Source organism: Medicago sativa, chromosome 7 (assembly GCF_051527215.1).
Source record: "Medicago sativa cultivar Bolivia chromosome 7, Bolivia_mono, whole genome shotgun sequence".
In the NCBI taxonomy this organism is placed as follows: domain Eukaryota; kingdom Viridiplantae; phylum Streptophyta; class Magnoliopsida; order Fabales; family Fabaceae; genus Medicago; species Medicago sativa.
This window is the reverse complement of record NC_140755.1, coordinates 103,299,617-103,323,562: the sequence shown is the minus strand read 5'-3', so window position 1 is coordinate 103,323,562 and position 23,946 is coordinate 103,299,617. Positions and strand designations below refer to the sequence as shown.

Below are 23,946 nucleotides of genomic sequence, written 5' to 3'. Positions count from 1 at the left end.
TATTTATTGAAACAAGATTCGAGTGTAGATAGAAATTGTCATGAAACAAAATTGGACTCACAAAAACATGTTGCCTATTGGATTGCAATGGACAATAACTAACTTACCTTTTTTTTTTGGAACAATAACTAACTTACCTTATTGTGCATGTAAGTTTAATAGGCATATTCAAATTCCGCATTGCATAAATGTCCATGTTCATAAACATTCCTTATTGTAGCTTACGTTTCCTATTTGTTCTGCATGATCGGAGGGTTTGGATTTCCTTACATTGTGGTAAACCACAGTCTCGTCGCTCATATCTTCTCACAATAACACACACAGACATTAACCCTAAACCTATTGCCATGGTTGAGAACTTAGAAACTCTGCTGTTTTTCAGCTCGTTGATATTTGCGTCAACAACTTGTTCACTCCTTATCGCTTGCTTCCTAGCCCGCACTTGCCGCCGGTTTCTCCCTAACACCTCCTCCTCCTTGAGGGACGTGGAGATGGTGGAGGAGGAGGCTCCACAGGGCTTAGACGAGTTAGTTATAAATGCTATTCCCTCTTTCATCTACAATACTACTACTAAGTCTGAACAAGAAGATTGTTCAGTTTGCTTGGCTGAATTCAAGGATAATGATCTTGTTCGTACCCTCCCTCTTTGCTCACACATTTTTCATCTCAATTGCATTGATGTTTGGCTTCGTTCGCACCCTAACTGTCCTCTATGCCGCTCCCCTATTTGCTGTCATCTCTGTTGTTTACTTACATCTATCACCAACAACAACAACGGGACTAGTTTTAATGGACGGGTGGACTTTCCATTCTTACCCCCTTATTCATTTTCTTCTGAGCAAAGCTTGTCGCCAGTGAGAGCAGTCGACAACATCCCTGCCACCACATCCACATCTTAGTTTTAGAGGCAGAACACCGGTTTCATGGCAGAGGGGGTCATAGAGCCAGCAGACGTGTTGTTTTGCCGGAGGGATGGGCATAGGGTAAAATGCTGTCCGAGTACTTTTTTTTTTTTTTTTTTTACTAGTTATGAGTTAGACAATCGCTACTAGATTGATGTGAGTATTTTATTCGTTTTGAATTTTTTCTATGTGGTTCTCATCATCAACAATCTATGAGGATGTGTTGCTGAGTTAATTTAGATAATAGGACGATGATGGCTTTCTCATGTAATTTCTTTAATTAGTGAAGAATTACTTCATCATTGTTATTCAAATGGTAAGTTAGTTATGATGAAATTATTTGATTTTGTTTACAATTTCATGTGTGCTCGTGTTGTGGCCCTTTCGATTAATTAAATGAGTTATTTATTTTGGTTCAGTTTTAAGTGGTATATTATTTCTTTTAAACTAGTATGGAGCCCGTGCCAAGCACGGGGTAAAAAAACCACTATTAAGAAAATAATTTAGTCACAATGAAATTAATAAAAGGATGATGATTCATTGTTATAGTCATTTTAATCACAATGTGACGAACTCAACTTTGAATCCCGTCCTAAGATACGTAGACTTTTTTTCTCATTTTTTTTTATTTTTATAAAATAGTCTAATGGCTAGATTAGGTTCAAAACTGAATCCCTGCATCCGACAATGCATTGTATCTACCAACTGAAATATGTTCACGGAAACTATTTTTGTCATATTGTCTTACTTGTAAAAAATTATTCACGTCCCTAGGGTTTTTGAATAGTAATTATACTTAAAGAATATTAATCTTTTTAAAATAAAAAGATGTTAATTATATTAAAAAACTTTATTCATAAATATTCATCCCCGTGTATAAGGTTTGATTTATATAAAAACAAAATAACGTTGTTAATTTTTAAATAAAAAGATGTTAATATTTTATTTCTACTAAAATATAAATTCAAGATTATTTTATAAAGTATTAGTTACAAATGGGATCGAGTCTAGTTGATTAGTTGATTGGTGGAAGAGTGTAGGATTATTCAAACCTTTGACGCTTTTGAACCTTTCATTCTTCTTCGGGTCCAATGGTTAATATAGATGAGTGATTTTAATGGAGGGAAGGGAAAGGATGAGAAATATTTTAATAGTTAATATAGATGAGAGATTTTAATGGAGGGAAGGGAAAGGATGAGAAATATTTTAATTTTTTTTGTGGTGGTTGGGATTTGAACCCCGGACCTTGCATATATTATGCATTGTCCCAACCAACTGAGATAAGCTCATGAGGACAAAAATATTTTAATTAAATATATGTTTGATTTAAAAGAGGAAAGATTAGGGACGGGAATGAGGTGGGAAAATCTTAGCTAAATACATGCATGATTCATAAGAGAATATGAGATTTTAAAACTAAACTACCTCTTTATCCTTAATGTCTTTAATTTTAATCTGACTTCCTCTTCTCCAATGTTTCTACCTCGCTTATTCCATCCCTCGTTCAACTGTCCTCTCTTCCTTCTCTCCCACCCATCATGCTCTCTCTCTCTCCCATCACACACCGCCACCCTTTCAACTTCTTTTGATCATGTTGTCCTTTTTTTTATTTTGTTCCTGAATGATTCCAAAATGTGGATTTTTATTTCGCTCATATTTCAAAAGATAGTTGCTACTTATTATGAAATATTCCAATTCCAAACTCTGAGAATGGCAAATTGATCAGCCTAGTTTGGCAAGGCAATGGACTAAAACGTGTTGTGCTCTCTTCAATTGTCTCTTTCCATTACAATTTGAGCAAGTTCTAGGACAATTTGTATGAACAACATGATTTTCTGATAAGTATTAATTTAGCCACCCCTTATCAATAATATTTTTTTTAAAATCAAGAGATATTGTGATTGTTGGTTTAATAATATAGTTAATATCATTTTTGTTATTAAGCTTTTGAATGAGATTTAATCTTATCCTTGGATAAGATAATTAAGGAACTTGCAAATCTTGGTAACAGGAAAAAACAAAATAGATAGACGTTGTTGTATCGTTAATTCATAGATGGCATATAGATATATTGCTCATGGTCTTTTTATACAATGCAACCATTGCTTATATCTACCAAATTTGTCAAATTACAGGCAACCATTTAATAAAATAGAAACCACGATGAAATTCTAAATATAATATGTTTGTCTCACATTTAAAATGATCGATTGTACTCAAACTTAACTTTTAAAATGATTACTATAATGGTACAATTTTATGATTTAAACTGATTATTTTAGGTCTAACTAAAAACTACTCTATATCAACATTTTTTTATATTAATTGATTATAATTTATAAATTAAAAAATTGCCATTTTAAAATAAGTACTCCTCCCATACAAACAAAATTTCCAGGAGAACTTGTGGGAACAAATTTTTGTCAAGCTTTATTTATCTTTGGCCAAACTCAAATTACCATGGCCCTTTCTATATGAACTGGAGGGTTAAAAAAAAAATTGTAACTTATAAATTCTCATACAAAAATTTCCTTTTTTGGTTATAATAAATTATAAATTCATACGATTTTATAATTGCACTACCTCACAACGAATTTATAAAGATTTTGTACACTGCTAACACGGGAGTGGTTATGGTGCATAAGGAAATCCTTACGCACCGTGCATAAATCCTAACATAATTGCTTCCTACACCCCCCAAGCGCAAAAACAAACTGAATCATCACCGTCATTCATCATCATCACCACTGGATTCTTCAATCTCATCATCAACACCGTCGTTCATCATCATCACCGTCATCATCACCGTACCGGAATGCCAAAACCATTTTGTTGTGGAAATGGTTTCTGTGAGTTGTACTCCAAACCCATTTTGCTATGGAAATGGTTTCCAGAATCTTCAATCTCATCATCAACACCGTCGTTCATCATCATCGCCGTCATCACCGTACCAGAATGCCAAAACCATTTTGCTGTGGAAAACCATTAGATGTACTTAATGGTTTCCAGCAGTTGTACTCCAAAACCATTAGATGTACTTAATGGTTTTCTTTGATCCAGCAGGGTGCAATTGAAAACAGAACCGCCGAAAATCAGTACTCTATAAAGGTACGATGAGCTTCGCTGGTGAAATTGGAAACAGAACCGCCAGAAAACAGAATCGGAGGAGTAGCGGTGATCGGAGTAAGCTTCTGTTCAACTTCAATAACTGAAGTTTTAGTTGAAACTGAGCCAGAAACTGGTGCAACGACAGATGGAATAACATCGGGAACTTCAACAGAAGGAGAAGCAGTGGCCGTCTCCGTCACCGGAGTCGGAAATTTCTGTTCAGCTTCGGTCGTCGGAGAAGGAAGTGTTGGAACAATCGACATTGGGAATGATGGAGCAGTGGTGGCGGAGGAGATGCATGCACGGCGGAAGAGGACGGAAGGATTGGTGCTGCAACGGTGACAGAAGTTTGTTGCGGTGGAGACTTGGCGATGATGAAAACGGTTAGAGGAGAGAGAACAAAGATAAGAAATGGAAAATTCTAGAAGGAAATGAATTCAATTGTGTGTAGAATGGAAAAATTGAGTTTATGCATGGTGCATAAGGAAATGACTTATGCACCATAATTTTGCCCTGCTAACACGGGTCTCTTACAATTATAAAAGAAATTGAATGCTAATTTTGCTATAATAAAATTTTAGTAAATTATTACTAAAAGAAACATTGTTTGTCGAGGGAAGGAGAATATAGACCGATTGAAGCACTCCCAGATAGATAAAAAGAAGTTAGAGAATTGGTCTCTTATATATTTATGGTACTGAAGATGTAGATGAATAGATAAATTATTGCAAGCAGGAACAATTGGCTGACTACAATGTATTGGTGAGACAATTCTTTATTTTTCTTTGTCGCAGTAATATGCAACACTTTATATCATATGTTGCACGAAATTTCCAATGAATTGTAGAATCATGGTAAATGAGAGCAAAAAAATGTACTTCATATTATATACATAAATCAATCATCTCTTTTTACCATGATAACACTGATTCTTCTTTAAGAAATCAAATAATAATTCATTACCAACTGATTTCTAAGCACAATCAACACTCTGGAAAAAAAAATAATACATAAATTGAATAATCAATTAACATGGTTAAAATAATAATTTGGAGCTGCACTAATTATGATATTCCTTGAACTTAATCAAATTTTTCTACTCACCACTCAAAACTTCGTTACCCTATATGAAACCTCAAACCCGAAAATAAAATGACCAGATTCATTAATAAGTTATATGTTAAAGGTATATTCTAAAAAATCATAAATTTAGTCAATATGTTCTACATTTCTTAATTTTCAAGTTCTATCAAATGGAGGTTCAGTTTAAATTAAAATAAATTAAAAAGAATACACGAATGTAACTTAGCAAACTAAGGAATAATAAACACAATCATGGCACGATACAGGTTTTGCACATAAGAGTTTTTTAAAAAAGAATTTGATTGTAATAATGTTCTAGTGAAGGTTACTTGGAACATCTATAATGATAGTAAACTAAAAAGAGTCTTTAAATGGGCCTCATATGTACTCATAACTTATTTATACCTTTTTAATGAGAGAATTGAATAAGGAATCGATGACTCCAATGGTAGTAAACTAAAAATAGTCCTTAAATTGGTCCCACTAATATGTACTTTAATGTGTGCATTTAGAAAATTAATAAAAAGAAATTGAAAAGAGCAAAAATCACATGAATTTGAGATGGTGAGACCGACTTTTATATATACTCTTTCTTATTATGATTGTGGGAGCCGTTATTCGTTGAAGAGATAGTCCTTACATAATTATCGATAACTAACAAATACCCATTTTTTTCTTCCTCCTACGGGGTCCTTAATAGATTGAGGTCCTTATCAAGTAAATGACTCTCCATTGAAGATGCTCTGTATCCAAATCACATTATCATCTCTATTTCCCCCACGCTATATTTTTAATCCCATATAACATCATATAACACCGACCCTTAAAATGTGATAGGGTACACAAAGGCGGATGGTATAGTCGCGTTTGGATGGCCTTGGATAGGCTACCCAATTTTCTTTGGTTCATTTAATTTTTTCATAAGTTAATGTATTTTTATATTTAGCTATACTAATAATGTGGATTTAGTTACCCCAAGTAGTTTATTTGTGAAAAGTATTAGTAGACATATGTTCCTTTGTTTTCACCAATCACATATTCACACAAAAATATAGACGAAAAATAACTACAGAATCCAATACCAAATAGAGCAAGTCTTCCATAGTCACAAGACTATGGACACAAGTTTAAACACACTCACCTTCTTAAAAAAAAAAGTTTAAACACACTCACATAAAAGCAAAATATAAAATTAACTTTATCATTACTTTTGAAATAATTAAAAGAATAAGATGTGGAATTTATATTTTGTGAGTGTGCCTAAAAATTTTGTATTTGGGCTTGTGACTATCTAAAAATAATCCTGCCAAACAACTATACCCAACAATAATAAAATAAATCAAGGGGAAATATAAATTATACGAAAAATATAGAGCATGGGACTTTCATGCACGAAAGTGAAAGAAAAAATCAAAACAAACCGGAAGTCAAACATTATATATAGAGGGAAAAAGTAAAAGCAATAGAAGCTCTGGAATTTATTTTGGTAGAGAAGAAGAACCCAACATTAGAAATTAGAAAGAAATATGATGCGGTTTGCTTTCACCTAGTCATTATTTAAGGTATTACAAACATTTAAATCCCAAAATTAAATGCCAATAAAAATTCTCATTTACTTTTGAATATTATAAAAGCCAGATTTAAAAAAATTGAGATTCCTTTAAAATTTTGTCAAAAAAAAAAGTAATTACTTTAAAGGGGTAATTAAATAAATGGTCCCTATAAATATTCAGAATTTTGTTTTTAATCCCTACAAAATAAAATCATACTTTTTAGTCCCTATAAAATTTTCCATCAATTTACTCCCTATAAAAATTTTCATCAGCATTTTTAGTCCCTAAAATGCTTAAGGAAAATGTCACAGGGACTAAAAAGTGTGATTTTATTTTGTAGGGACTAAAAACAAAACTGTGAATATTTATAGGGACTAAAAACTTAATTAACCCTACTTTAAATTATTTATAATATTTACGTTACATTCTTTTTATAGAAATATTTCTTTTAAATTCATATGAGTCATTAATTGTGTTTTTTTAATTTATATTAATTTGTTTTAGTTTAATTAATGGGTATCATTAGAAATATGACACATATGATTAGAACCTTGAGGTTAAGCCACATAAAATTAGACATTAAATATTTGCTTATGGATCCCTAAAAAAAAAATATTTGCATCTACATTCTACGTTTTTATCACGTTGTAGTAACTTTGCTGAAGACAATTTTAAAAATAAAGATTTAATGGATCATTTCCATCTACTTTAAAAATATTATTAAAATGAATCAATTACATTAAATTGTATTTACAATCCATCAAATGTATTAAAAACGAATAATATTTACATGGACCATTCTCAAAAAAGATAAATGATTGAAATAGTAAGATTGAAGTAACAACATTACATTATACCAAAAATACAATTAAAATATTCAAATTTCACAAAGAGAAACAATTCGAGATTCGAAAATGAAGACACAGAAAAATTTGGCCAAGAACATTGTTTTTTAAAAAAACAAATCAAGATTTAAATAAATAATTTTTTTTCTAGATTTCAAAAAGATGGTAAATTTTTAATTTAAATTTTTTTTTGTAAAGAAAACAAAAGAGACTTGGCAGCATTCCCTTGATCTTGCGGAAGACCATATATTATTGATGGTCCTTCTCTGCTTCTAAGGAGTTGACTTATTAAGAGGTTCATAGATCACTCTTCTCTCTTCTCTACTTCTCTATGATTTTAAACATAAACCTTCCACCTTCATTCTCTTTTCTGGAAGAACTCAAGTTGTGTCCTGTAATATGTGTCAATATATAAGAATTAGATAGATATAAATGTTTGATGGAAATTTTTTCAAATCACAAATCTTAACCTGTGTGGAACTAAAAATCCTGTAATATGTGTCAATATATAAGAATTAGATAGATATAAATGTTTGATGGGAATTTTTTCAAATCATAAATCTTAACCTGTGTGAAACTAAAAATTCAGATTATACTCATGCCTAGTGATCATGCAATAAACCAGTATTTGAAGAAACCACGAAGTTAGATATTGAGTTACACATTACCCTTTTTATTGTCTTTATCAGACTTATAGATGAAAGTACGACACACAATAGTGTGGATTTTGTTGGCCCTATAAAATGTGATAAACAGTTTAAATCATAAGATATAATATATAGATAGTATTAATATTCACCTAAAAGTGTGGTTTAATCCGTAATTATATCCAAAGAAAATTAAAGGGTGGTTGTCGCCGGACACAACTCGGACAAAACACACACAAATAATGAAAACAACAACATTGGGTACACAAAATATCAAAAATATGTGTAGAAAAAATATGAAACAACAAACATCCCTTGTCAATTGGGTTAATTTCATAGATGATTTCGATTTAGGGTGGTATATCTAGTTGATTTAATATAAAAAAAAGGGTAAAGAATTCATGCAGAAAAAAATAAAGATGGAAGGTTTTGTGAAACGACTTCAAAATTGTGTAAAAACTATCAACAACGTTTGCATTATATAGTAGAAAAATATGGTTTTGAAGGGAATTGAGCAATTTCAATTTTAGTAATTCGAAATTGCCATTGAATGCAATCATGTAATTATGGTTTACATTCAAAAATAATGTAATTATGGTTTACGTTGACATCGCACATTGAATGTAATCATATACACATTGCTTGCTTTTTTTTGTAGACCGAAAATAATGTAATTAGGAGACCGAAAATTACTTTTTTTTTGTAGACATAGGAGACAAAGAATTATTATGAGCGTTAATGTATTTAAAAAATTCATTTCATATATTAATTGCTGCTTATTTTGTTTTGATTTCATTTTTAGAAGGTAATAGAATTTAAAGATACTACTGTACTTTAATAGTGTTGGTCAAAATATGAAGTTCGTTCATTGCTTTGATGACAATTGAATGCGGATTATATCTTGTGATCTCATTTAGTCAACTATTCTAGAAAAAAAAAAATGCAATATGATCATGATCATATTACGTGTCACAAAAATGTAATATGATTGGAAGCCATTAGAATGATGACATTGAGAATTAGCATTAATTACATTACATAGCATTAATGATTTATGAGAAAAAAAATGTCTTTAAAAGATGACATGTGTACTATTTGAATAGAGAACCTTTGAATTGTTTATATTGTAGATGTAGATTAACATCACCTTGAAATTGGTATGAAACCTAAGGTTAAACCGACCCGAAACAATTTTAAAACTTGTTTCTTCGTATCAAAATAGAATCAAGTTGGGAAACTCACCATGATCTCATTCAGCCAATTATATGAACTACTTTTGAAATGGTGAAAGTTGGTTGTAAGTACGTGATGATGGACAATGGTGATGGAAAAGAGAAACCATCAAAACGGTATAATAAGAGAAGTCGGAAGAAGGCAATTAATGGGAAAAAATTTATTTGATTTTTTTTCTTCTTCTATTTTTAACACTTACGCTGATGTGTCTAAAACTAGTAATTTTAATTGGTTGATTATGTAAAGCGTCTTTACACTATCAGAGTACTCTAATAAATATCACTCCTAATATTTATACCTATATTAAGACTTAACAATTCTTTATCCATGATCCATGAGATCTGATCATCAATCTAGCCACACTATAATATTCTTATAAACAAATTTGTTTAAGGGTATTATAAGAAGTGAAAAGGCCAGCCTAAATATATATATATATATATATATATATATATATATATATATATATATATATATTGGGTTTGCTAGAACACACCCACTATTTTTTATGTGGGAGTGTTTTAGCAAGCTACACCTTAAGGTGCATTTAACTACTTTTTAGTTATAGCTTACTAAAACACACCTTCTAAAAAATAAGTGGGTGTATTCTAGCAAATGCCTATAGGAGTTGCTAACGTACACCCACTTATTTTTTAAGAAGGTGTGTTTTAGCAACATTCACCTTAAGGTGTATTTAACAACTTTTTAGTTATATATTTGCTAAAACACACCTTAATAAAAACTAGTGGGTGTATCCTAGCAAACCCATATATATATATATATATATATATATATATATATATAAAAGTTAGGATCCGTTGACACTTGATGTCAAACTTACGCTGATGTGTCTATTCCCTCAAAAAAAACACTTACGCTAATGTTTCTAAAGAAATTATTTTTAATTGGTTGATTATGTAAAGCGTCTTTACACAATCAGAGTACTCTAATATAGATATCACTCATAATATTTATACTTATATTAAGACTTAACAATTCTTTATCCATGATCTGTGAGATCTGATCATCATTCTACCCTCACTATAATATTCTTATAAACAAATTTGTTTAAGGGTATTATGAGAAGTGAAATAGCCAGCCTAAAACAATGTATTCTCTATATATACTAGCAAAAAGACAGACACTCATGTGTTTGTCGTTCCGCTCTTTTTACTGCACTAACATTTATAAACTATAAACGGTGTTTTTTTTATGAAATTTTGATTTTGGTTAAAAATATAAATGTAAAAGTCTATGACTTCAAATTATAAGAAACTATTTTTATTATTTTTGACACAACAATATAACAAATAAAATATCAATTCTTATATATATATATAGGGTTTTGTTACAAGCCACCCTTTGGTGGTGTCTTTTAACAAGTCACACCTTAAGGTGTGATTTTCACTTTTTAGTTATAACTTTGCTAAAAGACACCTTCATAAAAGTAAGTTAGTGTCTTTTCGCAAATGCTCATAGAGTAACTTGATAAAAGACACCTTCATAAAAGGTGTCTTTTATCATAACCCATATATATATATATATATATATATATATATGACTCAGGATCCGTTGACACTTGATGTCAAACTTAAGTTTAATAAAATAGAAAACCCTTTAAATCAGATTGAGTTTTTTTTTTTTTTGACAAGTTTAAATCAAATTGAGTTGGCAGCCAATTCTCTTGTCTAAAAAAAAATCAATAGTCAACAAAGATTGAGTATGTAATTTGAGATCGGGGAGGAGAAACAAGATTTCACTGAATAATATACGACTAATTTTTTTTAACAAAATAATATACGATTAATAAAGAGCGAGATTCATTTGTCGAAAATGAAAATAAAGAGTGAGATTCGGTACACCAAAAAATTTGGGCATTTCTTGAGACCATTGAATAAGATATATGTGCATTTGATCAAACTTAAATGGAGGGTTGAAATTTGGTGTCAACGTATTCTATATATTTATATGAATATTATAATACAAAGACAAATACAATCAATATAGATTGACTATTAGGACTTACTCCGACATATATCATGTAAAAGAATGGGTCTTGGATTATAAACTTGTTCTGTTCCATTGGACTAATCAAGTGTTATATATATTAGTGAATAGACAAAACACTTATTGAACGTAAAACATAGATAGTGTCAATCTTGTATAGTTAATTATTTATATTTTTAAATTCTAGAATATACGTAATCACGAATAAGTTTAATATCTCATGTTGACTTAACTCGACATGGCTATGCATTTTTACAACCATATTCCATCAAGGGACCTAATTATATTTCTCATGTTATGCATCAAACTGGCTTGGAGGTTACACTACTAATCTATACCCATGATTATCCATTATTTTAAGCATCCTCTGTTGTGTTGTCTTAACCTTTTATGGCAGGAAGTACTTGATGTTCTTTTTAGTCGTAGAGTTCTTTTGCAATTCGGTCTAATGACCTCCCTTTTGGCAAACAAACAATGTTCTCATTTTATTGTCCATAAATTTATGAGATGTAGACAAAAATGATAGATTAGTGAAACTCGTTTAATAAGTGGACTCTGCTGATAGATTCAACTAGTCTTACATTTGTGTTTATCTCTCGTGAATAAACAATATTTGAGCTAGATCAATGAAACAAAGGAGTTTATACGGTACACTCATAAATCAAAGTGTATTGATATACTTGTTTTCTAAATCAATAAATTAACGGTCATTTTTATGAAATAAAGAGCTATTTATCGACTTTCTATTTTAGAAAATATCATTTCAAACAAAAAAAAATTATTTCTTTGTTTATAAGAATCAAACTAATTCTTTCACATTTTATCGTAAAAAAGAATCAATATTTAATATTATGAGTAATAAAAATTCAGAAAAATTAAATCTTATTTCGCCGACATTTTTTATCAAAGTTTTACTTCCGCCGGATACAAAAGGTAAAAAGCAAGTCAATCTATTAGCCATCTCCCTTCGGCTCCTCTTTAGGTCATGGACTCTGAGGCGTTGAAAATCCAGACAGGCTTGGAGATATAAAATGATAAAAAATAATGATTTTCTTCGAAAAATAACTTATTTAGCTATTAATTTAAAATGGAATGTACCCATATAGTCGAAAATTTGAGTGTACATAGAAATTGTCATGAAACAACTCACAACCAAGTTGTTTGGGCTCCAGTGGCAAGGAGCTCATTCCAAGGACGTACCGGGAGATACTAGGTTCGATTCCCATGGGGAACAACACTTGGCCAATGCGCACCATTGGTGGGTCGGAAACCGATGTGAAGTCCAAAAAAACCCATGGGGAACAACACTTGCCCAATGCGCACCATTGGTGGGTCGGAAACCGATGTGAAGTCCAAAAAAACAAACTTGCCATATTGTGCATGTAAGTTTAATAGGCATCCTCAAATTCCGCATTGCATAAATGTCCATGTTCATAAACATTCCTATTTGTTCTGCATGATGGGAGGGTTTGGATTTCCTTACATTGTGGTAAAACCTTGTAGCAATTCCATTGGCTTGGTTATTTATTTATTTTATTAAAACAGTAAAACACTTTTACGATTTCAATAAAGCATATCAAATGAGATCAAATTGTGCTTATTATTCTTGTTCAAAAAAAAAATTGTGCTTATTATTTGTATCTCATTTTGGACGGCTCTTAAATTCCATTTACTTTGCTATGCATTTATTTATTGAATACAGATTCTAAAGCCCACAATCTCGTGTGCATAAACCACAGTCTCGTCGCTCATATCTTCTCACAATAACACGCACAGACGTTAACCCTAAACCTATTACCATGGAGAATGAGATCTTAGAGGCTCTGTTGTCTGTCACCTTGTTGGCATTTGCCACAACAACATGTTCCCTCCTTATAGCTTGCTTCATAGTCCACACTTATCGCCGGTTCCTCCCTAACTCCTCCTCCTCCTCCTCCTCTTTGAGCGAAAGGGAGAACCTTCAATACGATGTTGACTCAATGATGGTGGAGGAGGAGGCTCCACAGGGCTTACATGAGTTTGTTATAAATCTTATTCCGTCTTTCATCTACAATACTACTACTACTAAGTCTGAACAAGAAACGTGTTCCGTTTGCTTGACTGAATTCAAAGATAATGATCGAGTTCGTAGCCTCCCTCTTTGCTCCCACATTTTTCATCTCGATTGCATTGATGTTTGGCTTCGTTCAAACGCTAACTGTCCTCTATGTCGCTCCCTTATTTGCTGTCATCTCTGTTGTTTACTTACATCCATCGCCAACAACAAGAACGGACGGGTGGACTTTCCGTCCTTACCCCCTTATTCATTTGCTTCTGAGCGAAGCTTGTAGCCGGAGAGGACAGTCGACGACGTCCCTGCCACCACATCCACATCTTAGCTTCAGAGGCAGAACAACGGTTTCTAGACTGAGGGGATAATCGAGCCAGCTGACGTGTTGGGATCTAGGTGTTGTTTCGCCGGAGCAATGGACCTAGGGTTAATTGCTATCCGTGTATTTTTTTTTTCTTTCTATTTTAATAATCTTTATCTTTACTAGAGTTTTTTTTCTTATATATAATTTTTTTGCTATTTATAAGTTGGGAAATCGCCACTATTAAGAGAGATTGATGTTTATTATATTAAGGTTACTTTTATGTGAGTTATTATATCATGAAAACATAAGTTTCAGTTCTGAATTCCTTAAAAAAAAAAAGTTTCTTTTTGATAAATTATTAAAATATTAGTATAATGAACAATAGCTCTTGTGAGAAAGTCTATCATAGTCACAAACATAAATGAATAGTGTTTGGGCACACATACATTAAAAGATTATTTTTTAATAATAAAAAAGAAATTGATAATAAAATGATTTAGTCTTTTGAGAAAAAGGTTTTTGATGTGTGTGTGACCAAATACTATTCATTTGTATTTGTGTCCATACAAGAATACCTCGTTGCGAGAAAGCTATTGTTCGAATCTAATTAATATCTGATTTTTTCATAATGGTTGATTGATAATTATTGGTTTATCTTGATTTTGATTTTCGGTAAGAAAATGCTAATTAAAGATAGTGAAAAGAATTACAGCGAAGGAATTACGATTATTCATGATTGCCTAATCATTGGAGGTGTTAAAATTGGAAAGTTATTAGACTTAAAATATGATGATCATGTGTTGTGTTCCTTCACAAGAACTTACTGCGATGCATATGGTGTGTAAAAAGCATCCTCATTCGTCAGTTTTCACACACGAATTATGTCTTGCGACATTAAGCATTTACATACATGATATGCAGTTGCGTTTATAACTCAAACACACACACTCGTAAGTGAAATTTCCCGAAAAATGTTGGCTAGATATGACATTGATGTTTCGGGAATAATAAGTTGATGTCAATATTTTTTTAGAAAGGAAGTTGACAATTGATTTTTCTATTGATAAATATTCGATTCTATGAAATAATTTGTATCGTATTTAATTCAGCTAGTAATTTTTTTGAGAAGTCATTAAACTAGTGAAATAAATTTAAATATAATTTATTTATATTTTTTTAAAATAAATGTTAGTAATCAGTTGTTGGATTAGTTTTTACTTCTTTGTTAGAGTTTGAAACAACTTCTTCAACTCATTATCTTCTAGCTCAAATCATTTGAACTACCCAATTCCTATAAACTTTTTTCCTCTAAAAAATTATGTAAAAATGTATTCCTTATTTATTTATGTAAATACCTAATTGGGGCGTAAAATCAAAATCATGCTATAAAATTTATTCCTAATTTATTATTTAGATTAAAAGAATTGTATTCTTAATTTTCATTTATGATTTTAATCGAAAATTTGTAAAAATGTAAAAGAAAACCACTTATCCAGATTTTTTTTATGTGCTAAGTAAAATCATTGAGCCTCTCAGATTTAGATTTGAACTCATTCGCCACTCTCACCAATCGCAACCCTCTCGAAACTTTCGCGCCTCTCAGATTCATATCGGAACCCTAGCGTCGAGACCTCTCAGATTCAGATCGGAACGCTAACTAAAATCAGAATTTCATTAAAAATTATTGTTCATAATTTATATGTATTAGCGCAATAAAAATAACGGACAGACGTGCACGCTAGTAGATATAATAGTTTAAATAAGTGATAAAATTTGAGGTGAAAAAGTCAGCCCAAAATCTTTCAAAATTTTAATTTTTATGCATTCAAGTTTAGAATATTATAAGAATCTCTCCCCAAAAAGTTTAGAATTTTTTTATAAAACATTAATTAAATATGAATTTTTATGTTTCTGGCTCTTAAAAATTCATATTTAATTAATGTCTAATTATTTTTTGTAGAGATTCTTATAATATTTTAAGCATTCATGCAAAAACACATTTAAAAATATGTCGTGTACACATAACTTTTAAAAATCGAACAAAAAGTTGAAATATTTATAGAGACCAAAATCTCTTAATATATAGGTTGTGTAAATTAAGTAAATCTGAACTTTAACAAGAAAATATGAAGAGGAAATTTATAGAAAAATATTTACGTTAGGAGTTAGTTTTCAACTTTCCTATAAACAATGTGTATATTTAAATCTAAGCCAGTTCGTTTAGATCCGGTTTCAGTTTCGTTTGCAGATCCGGTTGGTCCTTCGTTGACTCTCTTGGCCTCTTTCGTAGTGGAGCACGGTGCATGAGCATGTGGTATATGTTTGTTTCAAGCATTGCTCACGTGCCGGAGGATACGAATGGCCTGGCCAGAAATGGCGTTGTTAATGTCATGTCCTTGATCCTAGTGGGTTGTTGGTTGTGGATTTGTTATCGTGTTGGCGATAGGGTTCATCACCATAAGTAAAAAGTTCAAGTTCGCTTGAATTCGTTCTAAGTTTCTCCTCGTGTACATCACCATTTTTTTGCAATTTGGTTTCAAATCCGTATGCGGACTCGCTAGATTGTACCGGTGTTACGTGTTTGTGCACTTGTTGTTTATTGAACCCTTTTGGACTTGACTGTAATATCTTTGGGTTATTTTTATGTTTTTTTGTTTTGTTTGGTTCATTGGGTCAGATTTACCTTCCCTAGTTGCTTGTAACTTTTCATGTTTAATCTATCTATGGGTTAGCAAATAGTCTTCCATTTGCTCCCTTTTTGTCTAAATAAAATTTAAATCTAAATAAAATTTTGTTAGGAAAGATACATTCATAAAAAATAGTAATTGTCATTTAGTTTGTTTTTACCAGATATATTGTTTTTTTTTGAAAGAAATATGCTTATAGCATTTCATTAGTAATAACAGAGTCAATACAATAGGGTACATTGAAATGAATTATGGGACTAGCTGAGAATATGGCCTCGCCCGCAAGAATATGAGCTGCCACATTCGCTTGTCGCCGACTAAACTCTACCCTTGAGTTTGCAAAATGCGAAAAGAACAGGTTCTGACATGCCGTAATTATGTAACCAAACTCCGTTAAGTCGTGTCGTGGTGAATTAAAAGCATCAGCTGTTACCTTGGAATCGGTCACAAAGTCCACATTATCAAATTTTATGTCTGCTAGCCATTGTATGGCGTGAAACAACCCCATGGCTTCTCCAACATCAACCGTGAGCTATGTGGGAAAACTCCTAGTTTGAGCAAGTACATACGTGCCATCGTCATCCCGTAAACAAACACCAATACCCGTACGGTTCCACACGGAGGAATAAGCGGCGTCAATATTGCATTTGAAACGACCCTGTTGCGGTTTCTGCCATACACACGCATTAGCCTGTACTAAATGTCCGTGCTGATCTGCTCGAGAACCATGTGAAACCGAGGAATAATTTGACGTTGCATTCACTGATACCCAACCCTCCATAAGATTTTGCGCTCTAAAAATCACCTGGGCAGCCGTCTCATTTTCATTTTGCCATAGCTTATTATTACGGTGCTTCCATAAACTCCATAAAACTGCCGCAAACCTTTGTTGTAACTCATTTTGAAGCGTCTGAAGAAGGGAGAAAATAGCCGCTTCAGCTTATATGCTTTGCTGAATTGCTGTCATGACAGTATGCCACAAACCTGCTACTTGCCAAGTCTGAACTGCAAATGGACAGTGGAAAAAAAACATGAATCAAGTCTTCCACCATTGCATCACAACTCACACAATTGGCTGGACATTGAACCCCCTAGCCTGTAGCCGAGCTCTAATTGGTAAGCACCCCCTGCATACGCGCCAAAGGAAGTTTTTAATTTTTGGAGGAGCCTTTAAATTCCATATGACATTCCAGCTGCCCGGACGCCGCAAGTGCGAAACATCAATCAACTCATGTACACACAACCTATATGCACTTTTCACAGAATAAAGTCCATTTTTCTCTGCTTTCCAAATTAAACTATCAGGAGGTATATGTGGAACTAGCGGTGTATTCAAAATATCAGCAGCCTGTGCATTACTAAAGAGTTGATGGATTAAATTGGATTTCCATTGTTTGGCATCAGGATCAATCAAACAAGCAACAGTGAAATTTTGAAGAAAATCTGTTTCAGGGGAATTACCTGCCATGCATCTGCCATTTTTAAGCCAAGGTTCATTAAGAATAGGAATGGAATTACCTGGACCAATACACCAACGTGCCCCTCCGCGGACAATGAAACGCGCTCGGAGAATACTCCGCCAAACGTAGCTCGGATTGTGACCCAACTTCTCGTTAAAGTAGTTGCTAGAAGGAAAATACCGTGCTTTAAACAACCGAGTAACTAAGGAATGTGTATCAGTTTGTAGCTTCCAACCTTGTTTTCCCAACATTGCGAGGTTAAAAGTCGTAAGGTCCTTAAAGCCCATGCCCCATGAACTTTAGGCATTGATAAATTTTCCCAAGATAGCCAATGAATTCCACGACTATTTGGACCCCCATGACTCCACCAAAACGCATTCATCATTCGCTCAATAGTTGTGATAAGTGTTGCAGGAAGGTAAAACAAACTCATAACATATGTTGGAATTGCTTGTAGGACAGATTTGATCATCACTTCCCGACCTGCTTTAGACAAGCATTTGCTGCTCCAAGAATTAATCCGGTTCCAGACACGATCCTTAATGTAGGCAAAAGTTGTTGTTCTATCTCGGCCTATCATAGATGGTAATCCTAAATATTTACCAGTACCTAACACAGATTGTATACCCATGATGTTAACAATTGAATCTTTTAGAGGAATGGAAACATTACGGCTGCAATAAATTTCAGACTTTGGTAAACTAATAGCTTGACCCGATGCCGCTTCATAAACCATAAGAATGTTCTTCATGGCTAGAGCTTCACCCTCATCGGCTTTGAAAAATAAAAAACAATCATCCGAGAACAGAAGATGTGAAATCGGCGGTGCACCACTACAAATACATGTTCCTGTAATGTCTCGGCGTTCCTCGGCGTCCCTGATTAATGATGATAAACCTTCTGCCCCTATAATAAAAAGATAAGGTGAAAGAGGGTCACCTTGCCGGAGCCCCCTTCCTGGGATAATCGGACCGACCTTCTCATTATTTACAAGAATAGAATAGTCCACTGATTCAACACATAGAGTCATCCATTGAATCCACTTTGCAGAGAAACCCATCTTCACCATGACATCTTTCAAATAGTCCCAATCCATCCTGTCATATGCCTTACTAATATCCAATTTAAGAGCAACACAACCGTCATTGCCACGTGTTTTAGTTTTCATAAAATGAATTACCTCTATTGCAACCATAGCATTATCCAGTATCGACCTTCCCGGGACAAAAGCTGACTGAGAATCAGATATACATTGAGGAAGGACCATTTTCAACCTGTTCGCAAGAACTTTGGAGATTATTTTATACAAAATGTTACATAACGCGATCGAAAGCCAATCTTTCATCGTGGACTGATTGTTTCCTTTGGGGATTAATGCAATATTCGTCATATTAAGGTCAGCCGGAAATTGACCAGATTCTAGCCAATTACAACATTCAGTGAAAATACTATCGCTACATAAATCCCAAAAGTGTTGATAAAAACCTGGATTGTATCTGTCGGGGCCAAGGCACTTATCTGGATGCATAGAAAAAATCGCCCTCTTAAACTCCTCCTTGGTGAATGGTTGTGTGATGGACACATTATCCTCATTTGAGACAGATGAGCGAATGACATCTATTACCGGAGCAGATGTACTATGTTGCTTCTGAAATAAATCATGAAAATAGGATTTTGCAATCGAGCTCATACTTGAATGTCTGTAACTTTGGTACCCGAATCGTCTTGCAGAGATGAAATGTGGTTCACTTTTCTACGGGCTGAAGCTGCAGCATGAAAAAAAAAATTGTATTGCGGTCCCCGTCCTTATACCAATGAGCTTTTGCATGTTGTCGCCAATAAGCATCATCTTGTGCCAACAAGCAGTTCATGCGCTTCCTTAAAGCCCAAACTTGTTATTGTTCTTCCCCCGTGTAATTGTTACGCACACAATCTAATTGACGACGACAATCTTCAATGTCTATTTTCAGCTTGTTATAATGATTCCGACTCCAAGTCCACATGTCTGCCGCACAATTATTTTGCCGATGAATAAGAGAATCCCCCGAATGGGAGAGCCAACACTCCTTCACCATCTCATCAAACACCGGTTCCAATTTCCAAGCGTTCTCAAACCGAAAACTTCGCTGGTTGATTGAGGGACGCCTCACTTGCGTACGGTGCAGCATGATTGGGTAGTGATCAGAAGCCGGGGCCACTAAATTTTCAAGTGTAGCATCCGGATACATGTTGAACCAGGATTGGTTAGCCAAAGCACGGTCTAGCCGCTCTTCGACCGCACGGGGTGTACCAAGACTCTTAAACCAAGTAAAAGGATATCCCTCCACAGAAACATCCGATAAACCAGAGTCTACAACAGCTTGCCTGAACCCATTTATCAACCAATTCGGACAGCGATTACTTCCTCGTTTTTCACAACCATCCAAAATGTCATTGAAATCCCCTAAAATGCACCACAGACCCAAAATCTGAGCCGATAACTGACGCAAGAAATCCCATGCGGCACGTCTACGTCCCCCTTCAGGGTACCCGTAGTAACCGGTAAGATACCATGTAGCAGAATTAGAATCTTTTACCTCTACTGTTATGTGGTTATTTGAATGATTAAAGATATGACAGTTGAAAGACACACGCCAAAATAATGCAAGACCACCACTACGACCAACACTATTAACATAAAAGCAAAAATCATAACCAAGAATATAACGCAAAGCCTCTATTTTATTGCCGTGGACTAACGTCTCACTTAGGAAGAGGAATTTCGGGTTGTAACTCCGGACAAGGTACTTCAGATCAGGAACTACGCTCAGGCTACCTAAACCTCGGCAGTTCCAACTTACAACACTCATTTACCTCGGCAGGCCTGGACTCCAAGACCTGCCGTTACATCATTATCAGCATTAGCATCATACAGAGGATTAGTAACAGTCATGACAACATCCCTCCATTACTAACATCAGTACCTACAGCAAATTTTCCCATATCCCCAGCAACACTTGACACTACATCAAACACAAGACTTTCTTTGACGTTTTTCTCTTCAGCTCCCTTTATACGCTTGCGCTTCTTAAGGTCAGAAACCACAGTGACATCCTCATTGTCGTCCACAGCAGTAGCAGAAGAGTTATCTCCCCCTGTAGAAACACCTGACATAGCTGGTAGCGCAAGAACGAGTGGATTAGGCTGTTGAGTCTCCATAGTGAGTCGCGGCAGAGACAGAGTTTGGTTTGTTCCGCTTGGTGAAGCCACATCTGTCAAAGACTTACTTGATTTTGATAGAGAATTAAGTTGGGCAGCCAAAATATGAGACTTTATAGAATCAATTTCTTTATGAACAGCAGTAATTCAACCTGCCAGCGCCCACTTTTCTGATGGCCCAGCAGCTAAGTTTCCAGCAGCAGAAACATGTTGACCCATTTCCTGCACCGAATTGTCACGTTGTAGTCTTTGTGGGATAGGATCCTGCAGCCAGATGTTTGTAGCAGCCGTACCTAAACGCCTTACCACTGGTTTCAGCCATTCCCCCCATCCACGTATATCGTTGTCCTCCTCCATTTCAAACCTATTCGGGCAGGTCTTGTCAGTATGTCCCAACAGACCACACAGATAACAGAACACCCCAAGCTTTTCATACTTAAACTGCATTGTCGCATAGGAACCGTCATTCACTCGAATCTGCCATTCTTGTTTCAGAGGTACAGTAACATCAATTCGAACTTTAAGCCGCATATAAGAACTATGATGAGTATTCCTGGAATCAAATTCAATCAGCTCTCCGAGATACTTACCGATTCCATTGCCCACACGAGGTTGATTCAAACCAAATGGTAGTTGATGCACCTGCACCCATATGTCCAGATGATTCAAATTGACGCTTGCTGGAACAACTCCAGGAGCAATACGTTCCACCACCATGTTGTAGTTATCATAGAGCCACGGCCCCTCCTCCAGGACCTTTGCAGCGTCAAGCCGGTGATGGAATTGGTACAGAAAAAAATCAGGTTCAGCTTGGGTGATGGTAACACGTTTCCCTGGCCTCCAAATGTGCCCCATACGTTCCTTGAAGTAATTGAAACGAATCAATTTGTCAGTGAGCACACGACCTATTAAGCAGTGATCAAGAATTTGAGTAGCATCAGTGGTAGAATCCAGATTGAGAGTCAATCCTTCATCTGTTAAGGTGAGGCCTTGAAGGTTAAGGTCAGCAGTAGACATGGTAACAGAGTAGAAAAACTGAATTTATAGGAAGGAAGGAGAATTGCAATTAGGGTTTTGGGAATGTGAACAGAACTACCCATTTGGGTCTGTATATAAAGGCCTGATCAGAAACATCTAGGTGCTCAGAGAAAGAACCAGATGAAATCGAAAAACACTCACAAGGGATAAGGTCGGAGCCTAGCAGGAGGGATGATGGAACAGATTTTGTGCGGCGGCTTATCTGAGAAGAAAAAGGGGGACCTGAACCCTAGGAGAGAAAAAAAAGTTTTAAGAATGTATATAGATATATTGTTAGTTAGTTTTGTTTAGTGAAGATATAGCTATTTTGTCGGTGGAAATTTGATTTGTGATTTATATAGCTATTTAGTTAGTATTATTATAAATTGAATCGAAACTCTAAAACCCCCACAACCCCACATTCCTTCAAAGAGAGTCTCCTCACATAACACCGTCACAGTAAACTACCTTCCCCTCCCCGTTAGCATGGATAATTATATCTTTGATATTCTGGTGATTGTCTTCACTTCGTTTCTGGCAGCATCGTGTTTCGTACTTATCGCTTTAATCATTGTCCACACTTGCCGCCGGTTCCACCCTGACTCCTCCTTCTCCTCGTTGAGCGACTTGGAATCCCTTGAAAATGACGTCGAGTCAACAACAACGGAGGAGGAGGAGGCTCCACATGGCTTAGATGAGTCTGTTATATATGTTATCCTGTCCTTCATCTACACAACTAATAGGTCTGAACAAGAAGAAGAATCTCATGGTGAGTGTGTCGTTTGCTTGGAGGAATACCAAGATAATGATCACATTCGTACCCTTCCTTTTTGCTCCCACACTATCCATCTCAATTGTATTGATGTTTGGCTTCGTTCAAACCCTAGATGTCCTTTGTGTCGCTCATGTCTTTACTTTTTTGAGGAGGACTTTATGTTGAAAGCTCTAATGCATCTGGTTCCGAGCCGAGTTTGTCTCCAGAGAGAATGGTTGTCATCGACATCCCTGCCACCACATCCCCATCGTAGTATTAGAGGAAGAACACCGGTTTCTCAGAGGAAGTGGGCTCTTTTAAATCCCCGTTGTAGTATCAAGCCAGCTGGTGCAGTGATCCAGAGGCGTTGTTGTGCCAGAGCTACGGAGATAATGTTGTTTTTTTTGTTTACTAAAGATGTAAGTTAGACAAACTTAGGAGAGGTCGATGCTTTCTCTTTTAACCTGTTTTGTAGGTTTGTTATTGTATTATGAATATTTAAGTTTCGTTTTGAATGAATTATTAAGTTTGATTGTATGGATAATGGTCGATTAAGAGTAAAAAGAACTTTAATTAATTATTAAGAGTAAAAAGAACTTTAATTAATTTGTAGATTCTAAACTACTTTGAGAATTTTATATTTTATTTGTTATATCGTTGGAGTAATTGGAAAAGATATGAATGGTTTGTTATAATTAGAAATCATAAAAATTTATACATATAATTTTAATAAAAAGGTGTGCAAATAGATATCGGAGTGTCCGTCTAAACGCCGGTATATATAATTGTTTTTTATTTATTTATTTATTAGCGTAGTGGCGAACACTAATGTGTCCATCTTGGCAAAGAATGATAAAATAGTATGATAAAAAATAATGAAGTGAAAAATAAAATTAAAAAAGAAAAATGTTACACCAAAACTCAGTATTTTTCTCATATAAGGTCAAAATAATGATTTTTCACAGTGTCCAATATTTTTCTATGGTTAAATGAAAACATAGAATAAGTATCATACTTCCATGAATGATGAAACTCCAACATCCGAAGGAACTGATGAATCGCCAACAAGTCAAACTGTGTTCTGTACTGTAGCCCGCT

General features: G+C 34.3%; 3 protein-coding genes and 1 pseudogene across 3 annotated transcripts; 3 read left to right on the top strand and 1 right to left on the bottom strand.

Moving 5' to 3' along the window:
• Positions 1-188: 188 nt before the first annotated feature.
• LOC146911575 (RING-H2 finger protein ATL38-like) lies at positions 189-899 on the top strand. The gene has a single exon (XM_085729529.1). It carries the CDS (start codon positions 189-191, stop codon positions 897-899), a length of 711 nt encoding a protein of 236 aa, XP_085585655.1.
• Positions 900-13,177: 12,278 nt separating this feature from the next.
• Positions 13,178-13,708, top strand: LOC146911574 (RING-H2 finger protein ATL39-like). The gene has a single exon (XM_085729528.1). The coding sequence runs from the start codon at positions 13,178-13,180 to the stop codon at positions 13,706-13,708; it is 531 nt and encodes a 176-aa protein (XP_085585654.1).
• A 3,243-nt stretch (positions 13,709-16,951) lies between these two features.
• LOC146911573 (uncharacterized) lies at positions 16,952-17,887 on the bottom strand. The gene is made up of 2 exons (XM_085729527.1): positions 17,555-17,887; positions 16,952-17,329 (listed from the first exon to the last, which is right to left on the bottom strand). Exons 1-2 carry the CDS (start codon positions 17,885-17,887, stop codon positions 16,952-16,954), a joined length of 711 nt encoding a protein of 236 aa, XP_085585653.1.
• Positions 17,888-22,580: 4,693 nt separating this feature from the next.
• LOC146911572 (RING-H2 finger protein ATL16-like) lies at positions 22,581-23,122 on the top strand (annotated as a pseudogene).
• The last annotated feature ends 824 nt before the right edge of the window (positions 23,123-23,946 follow it).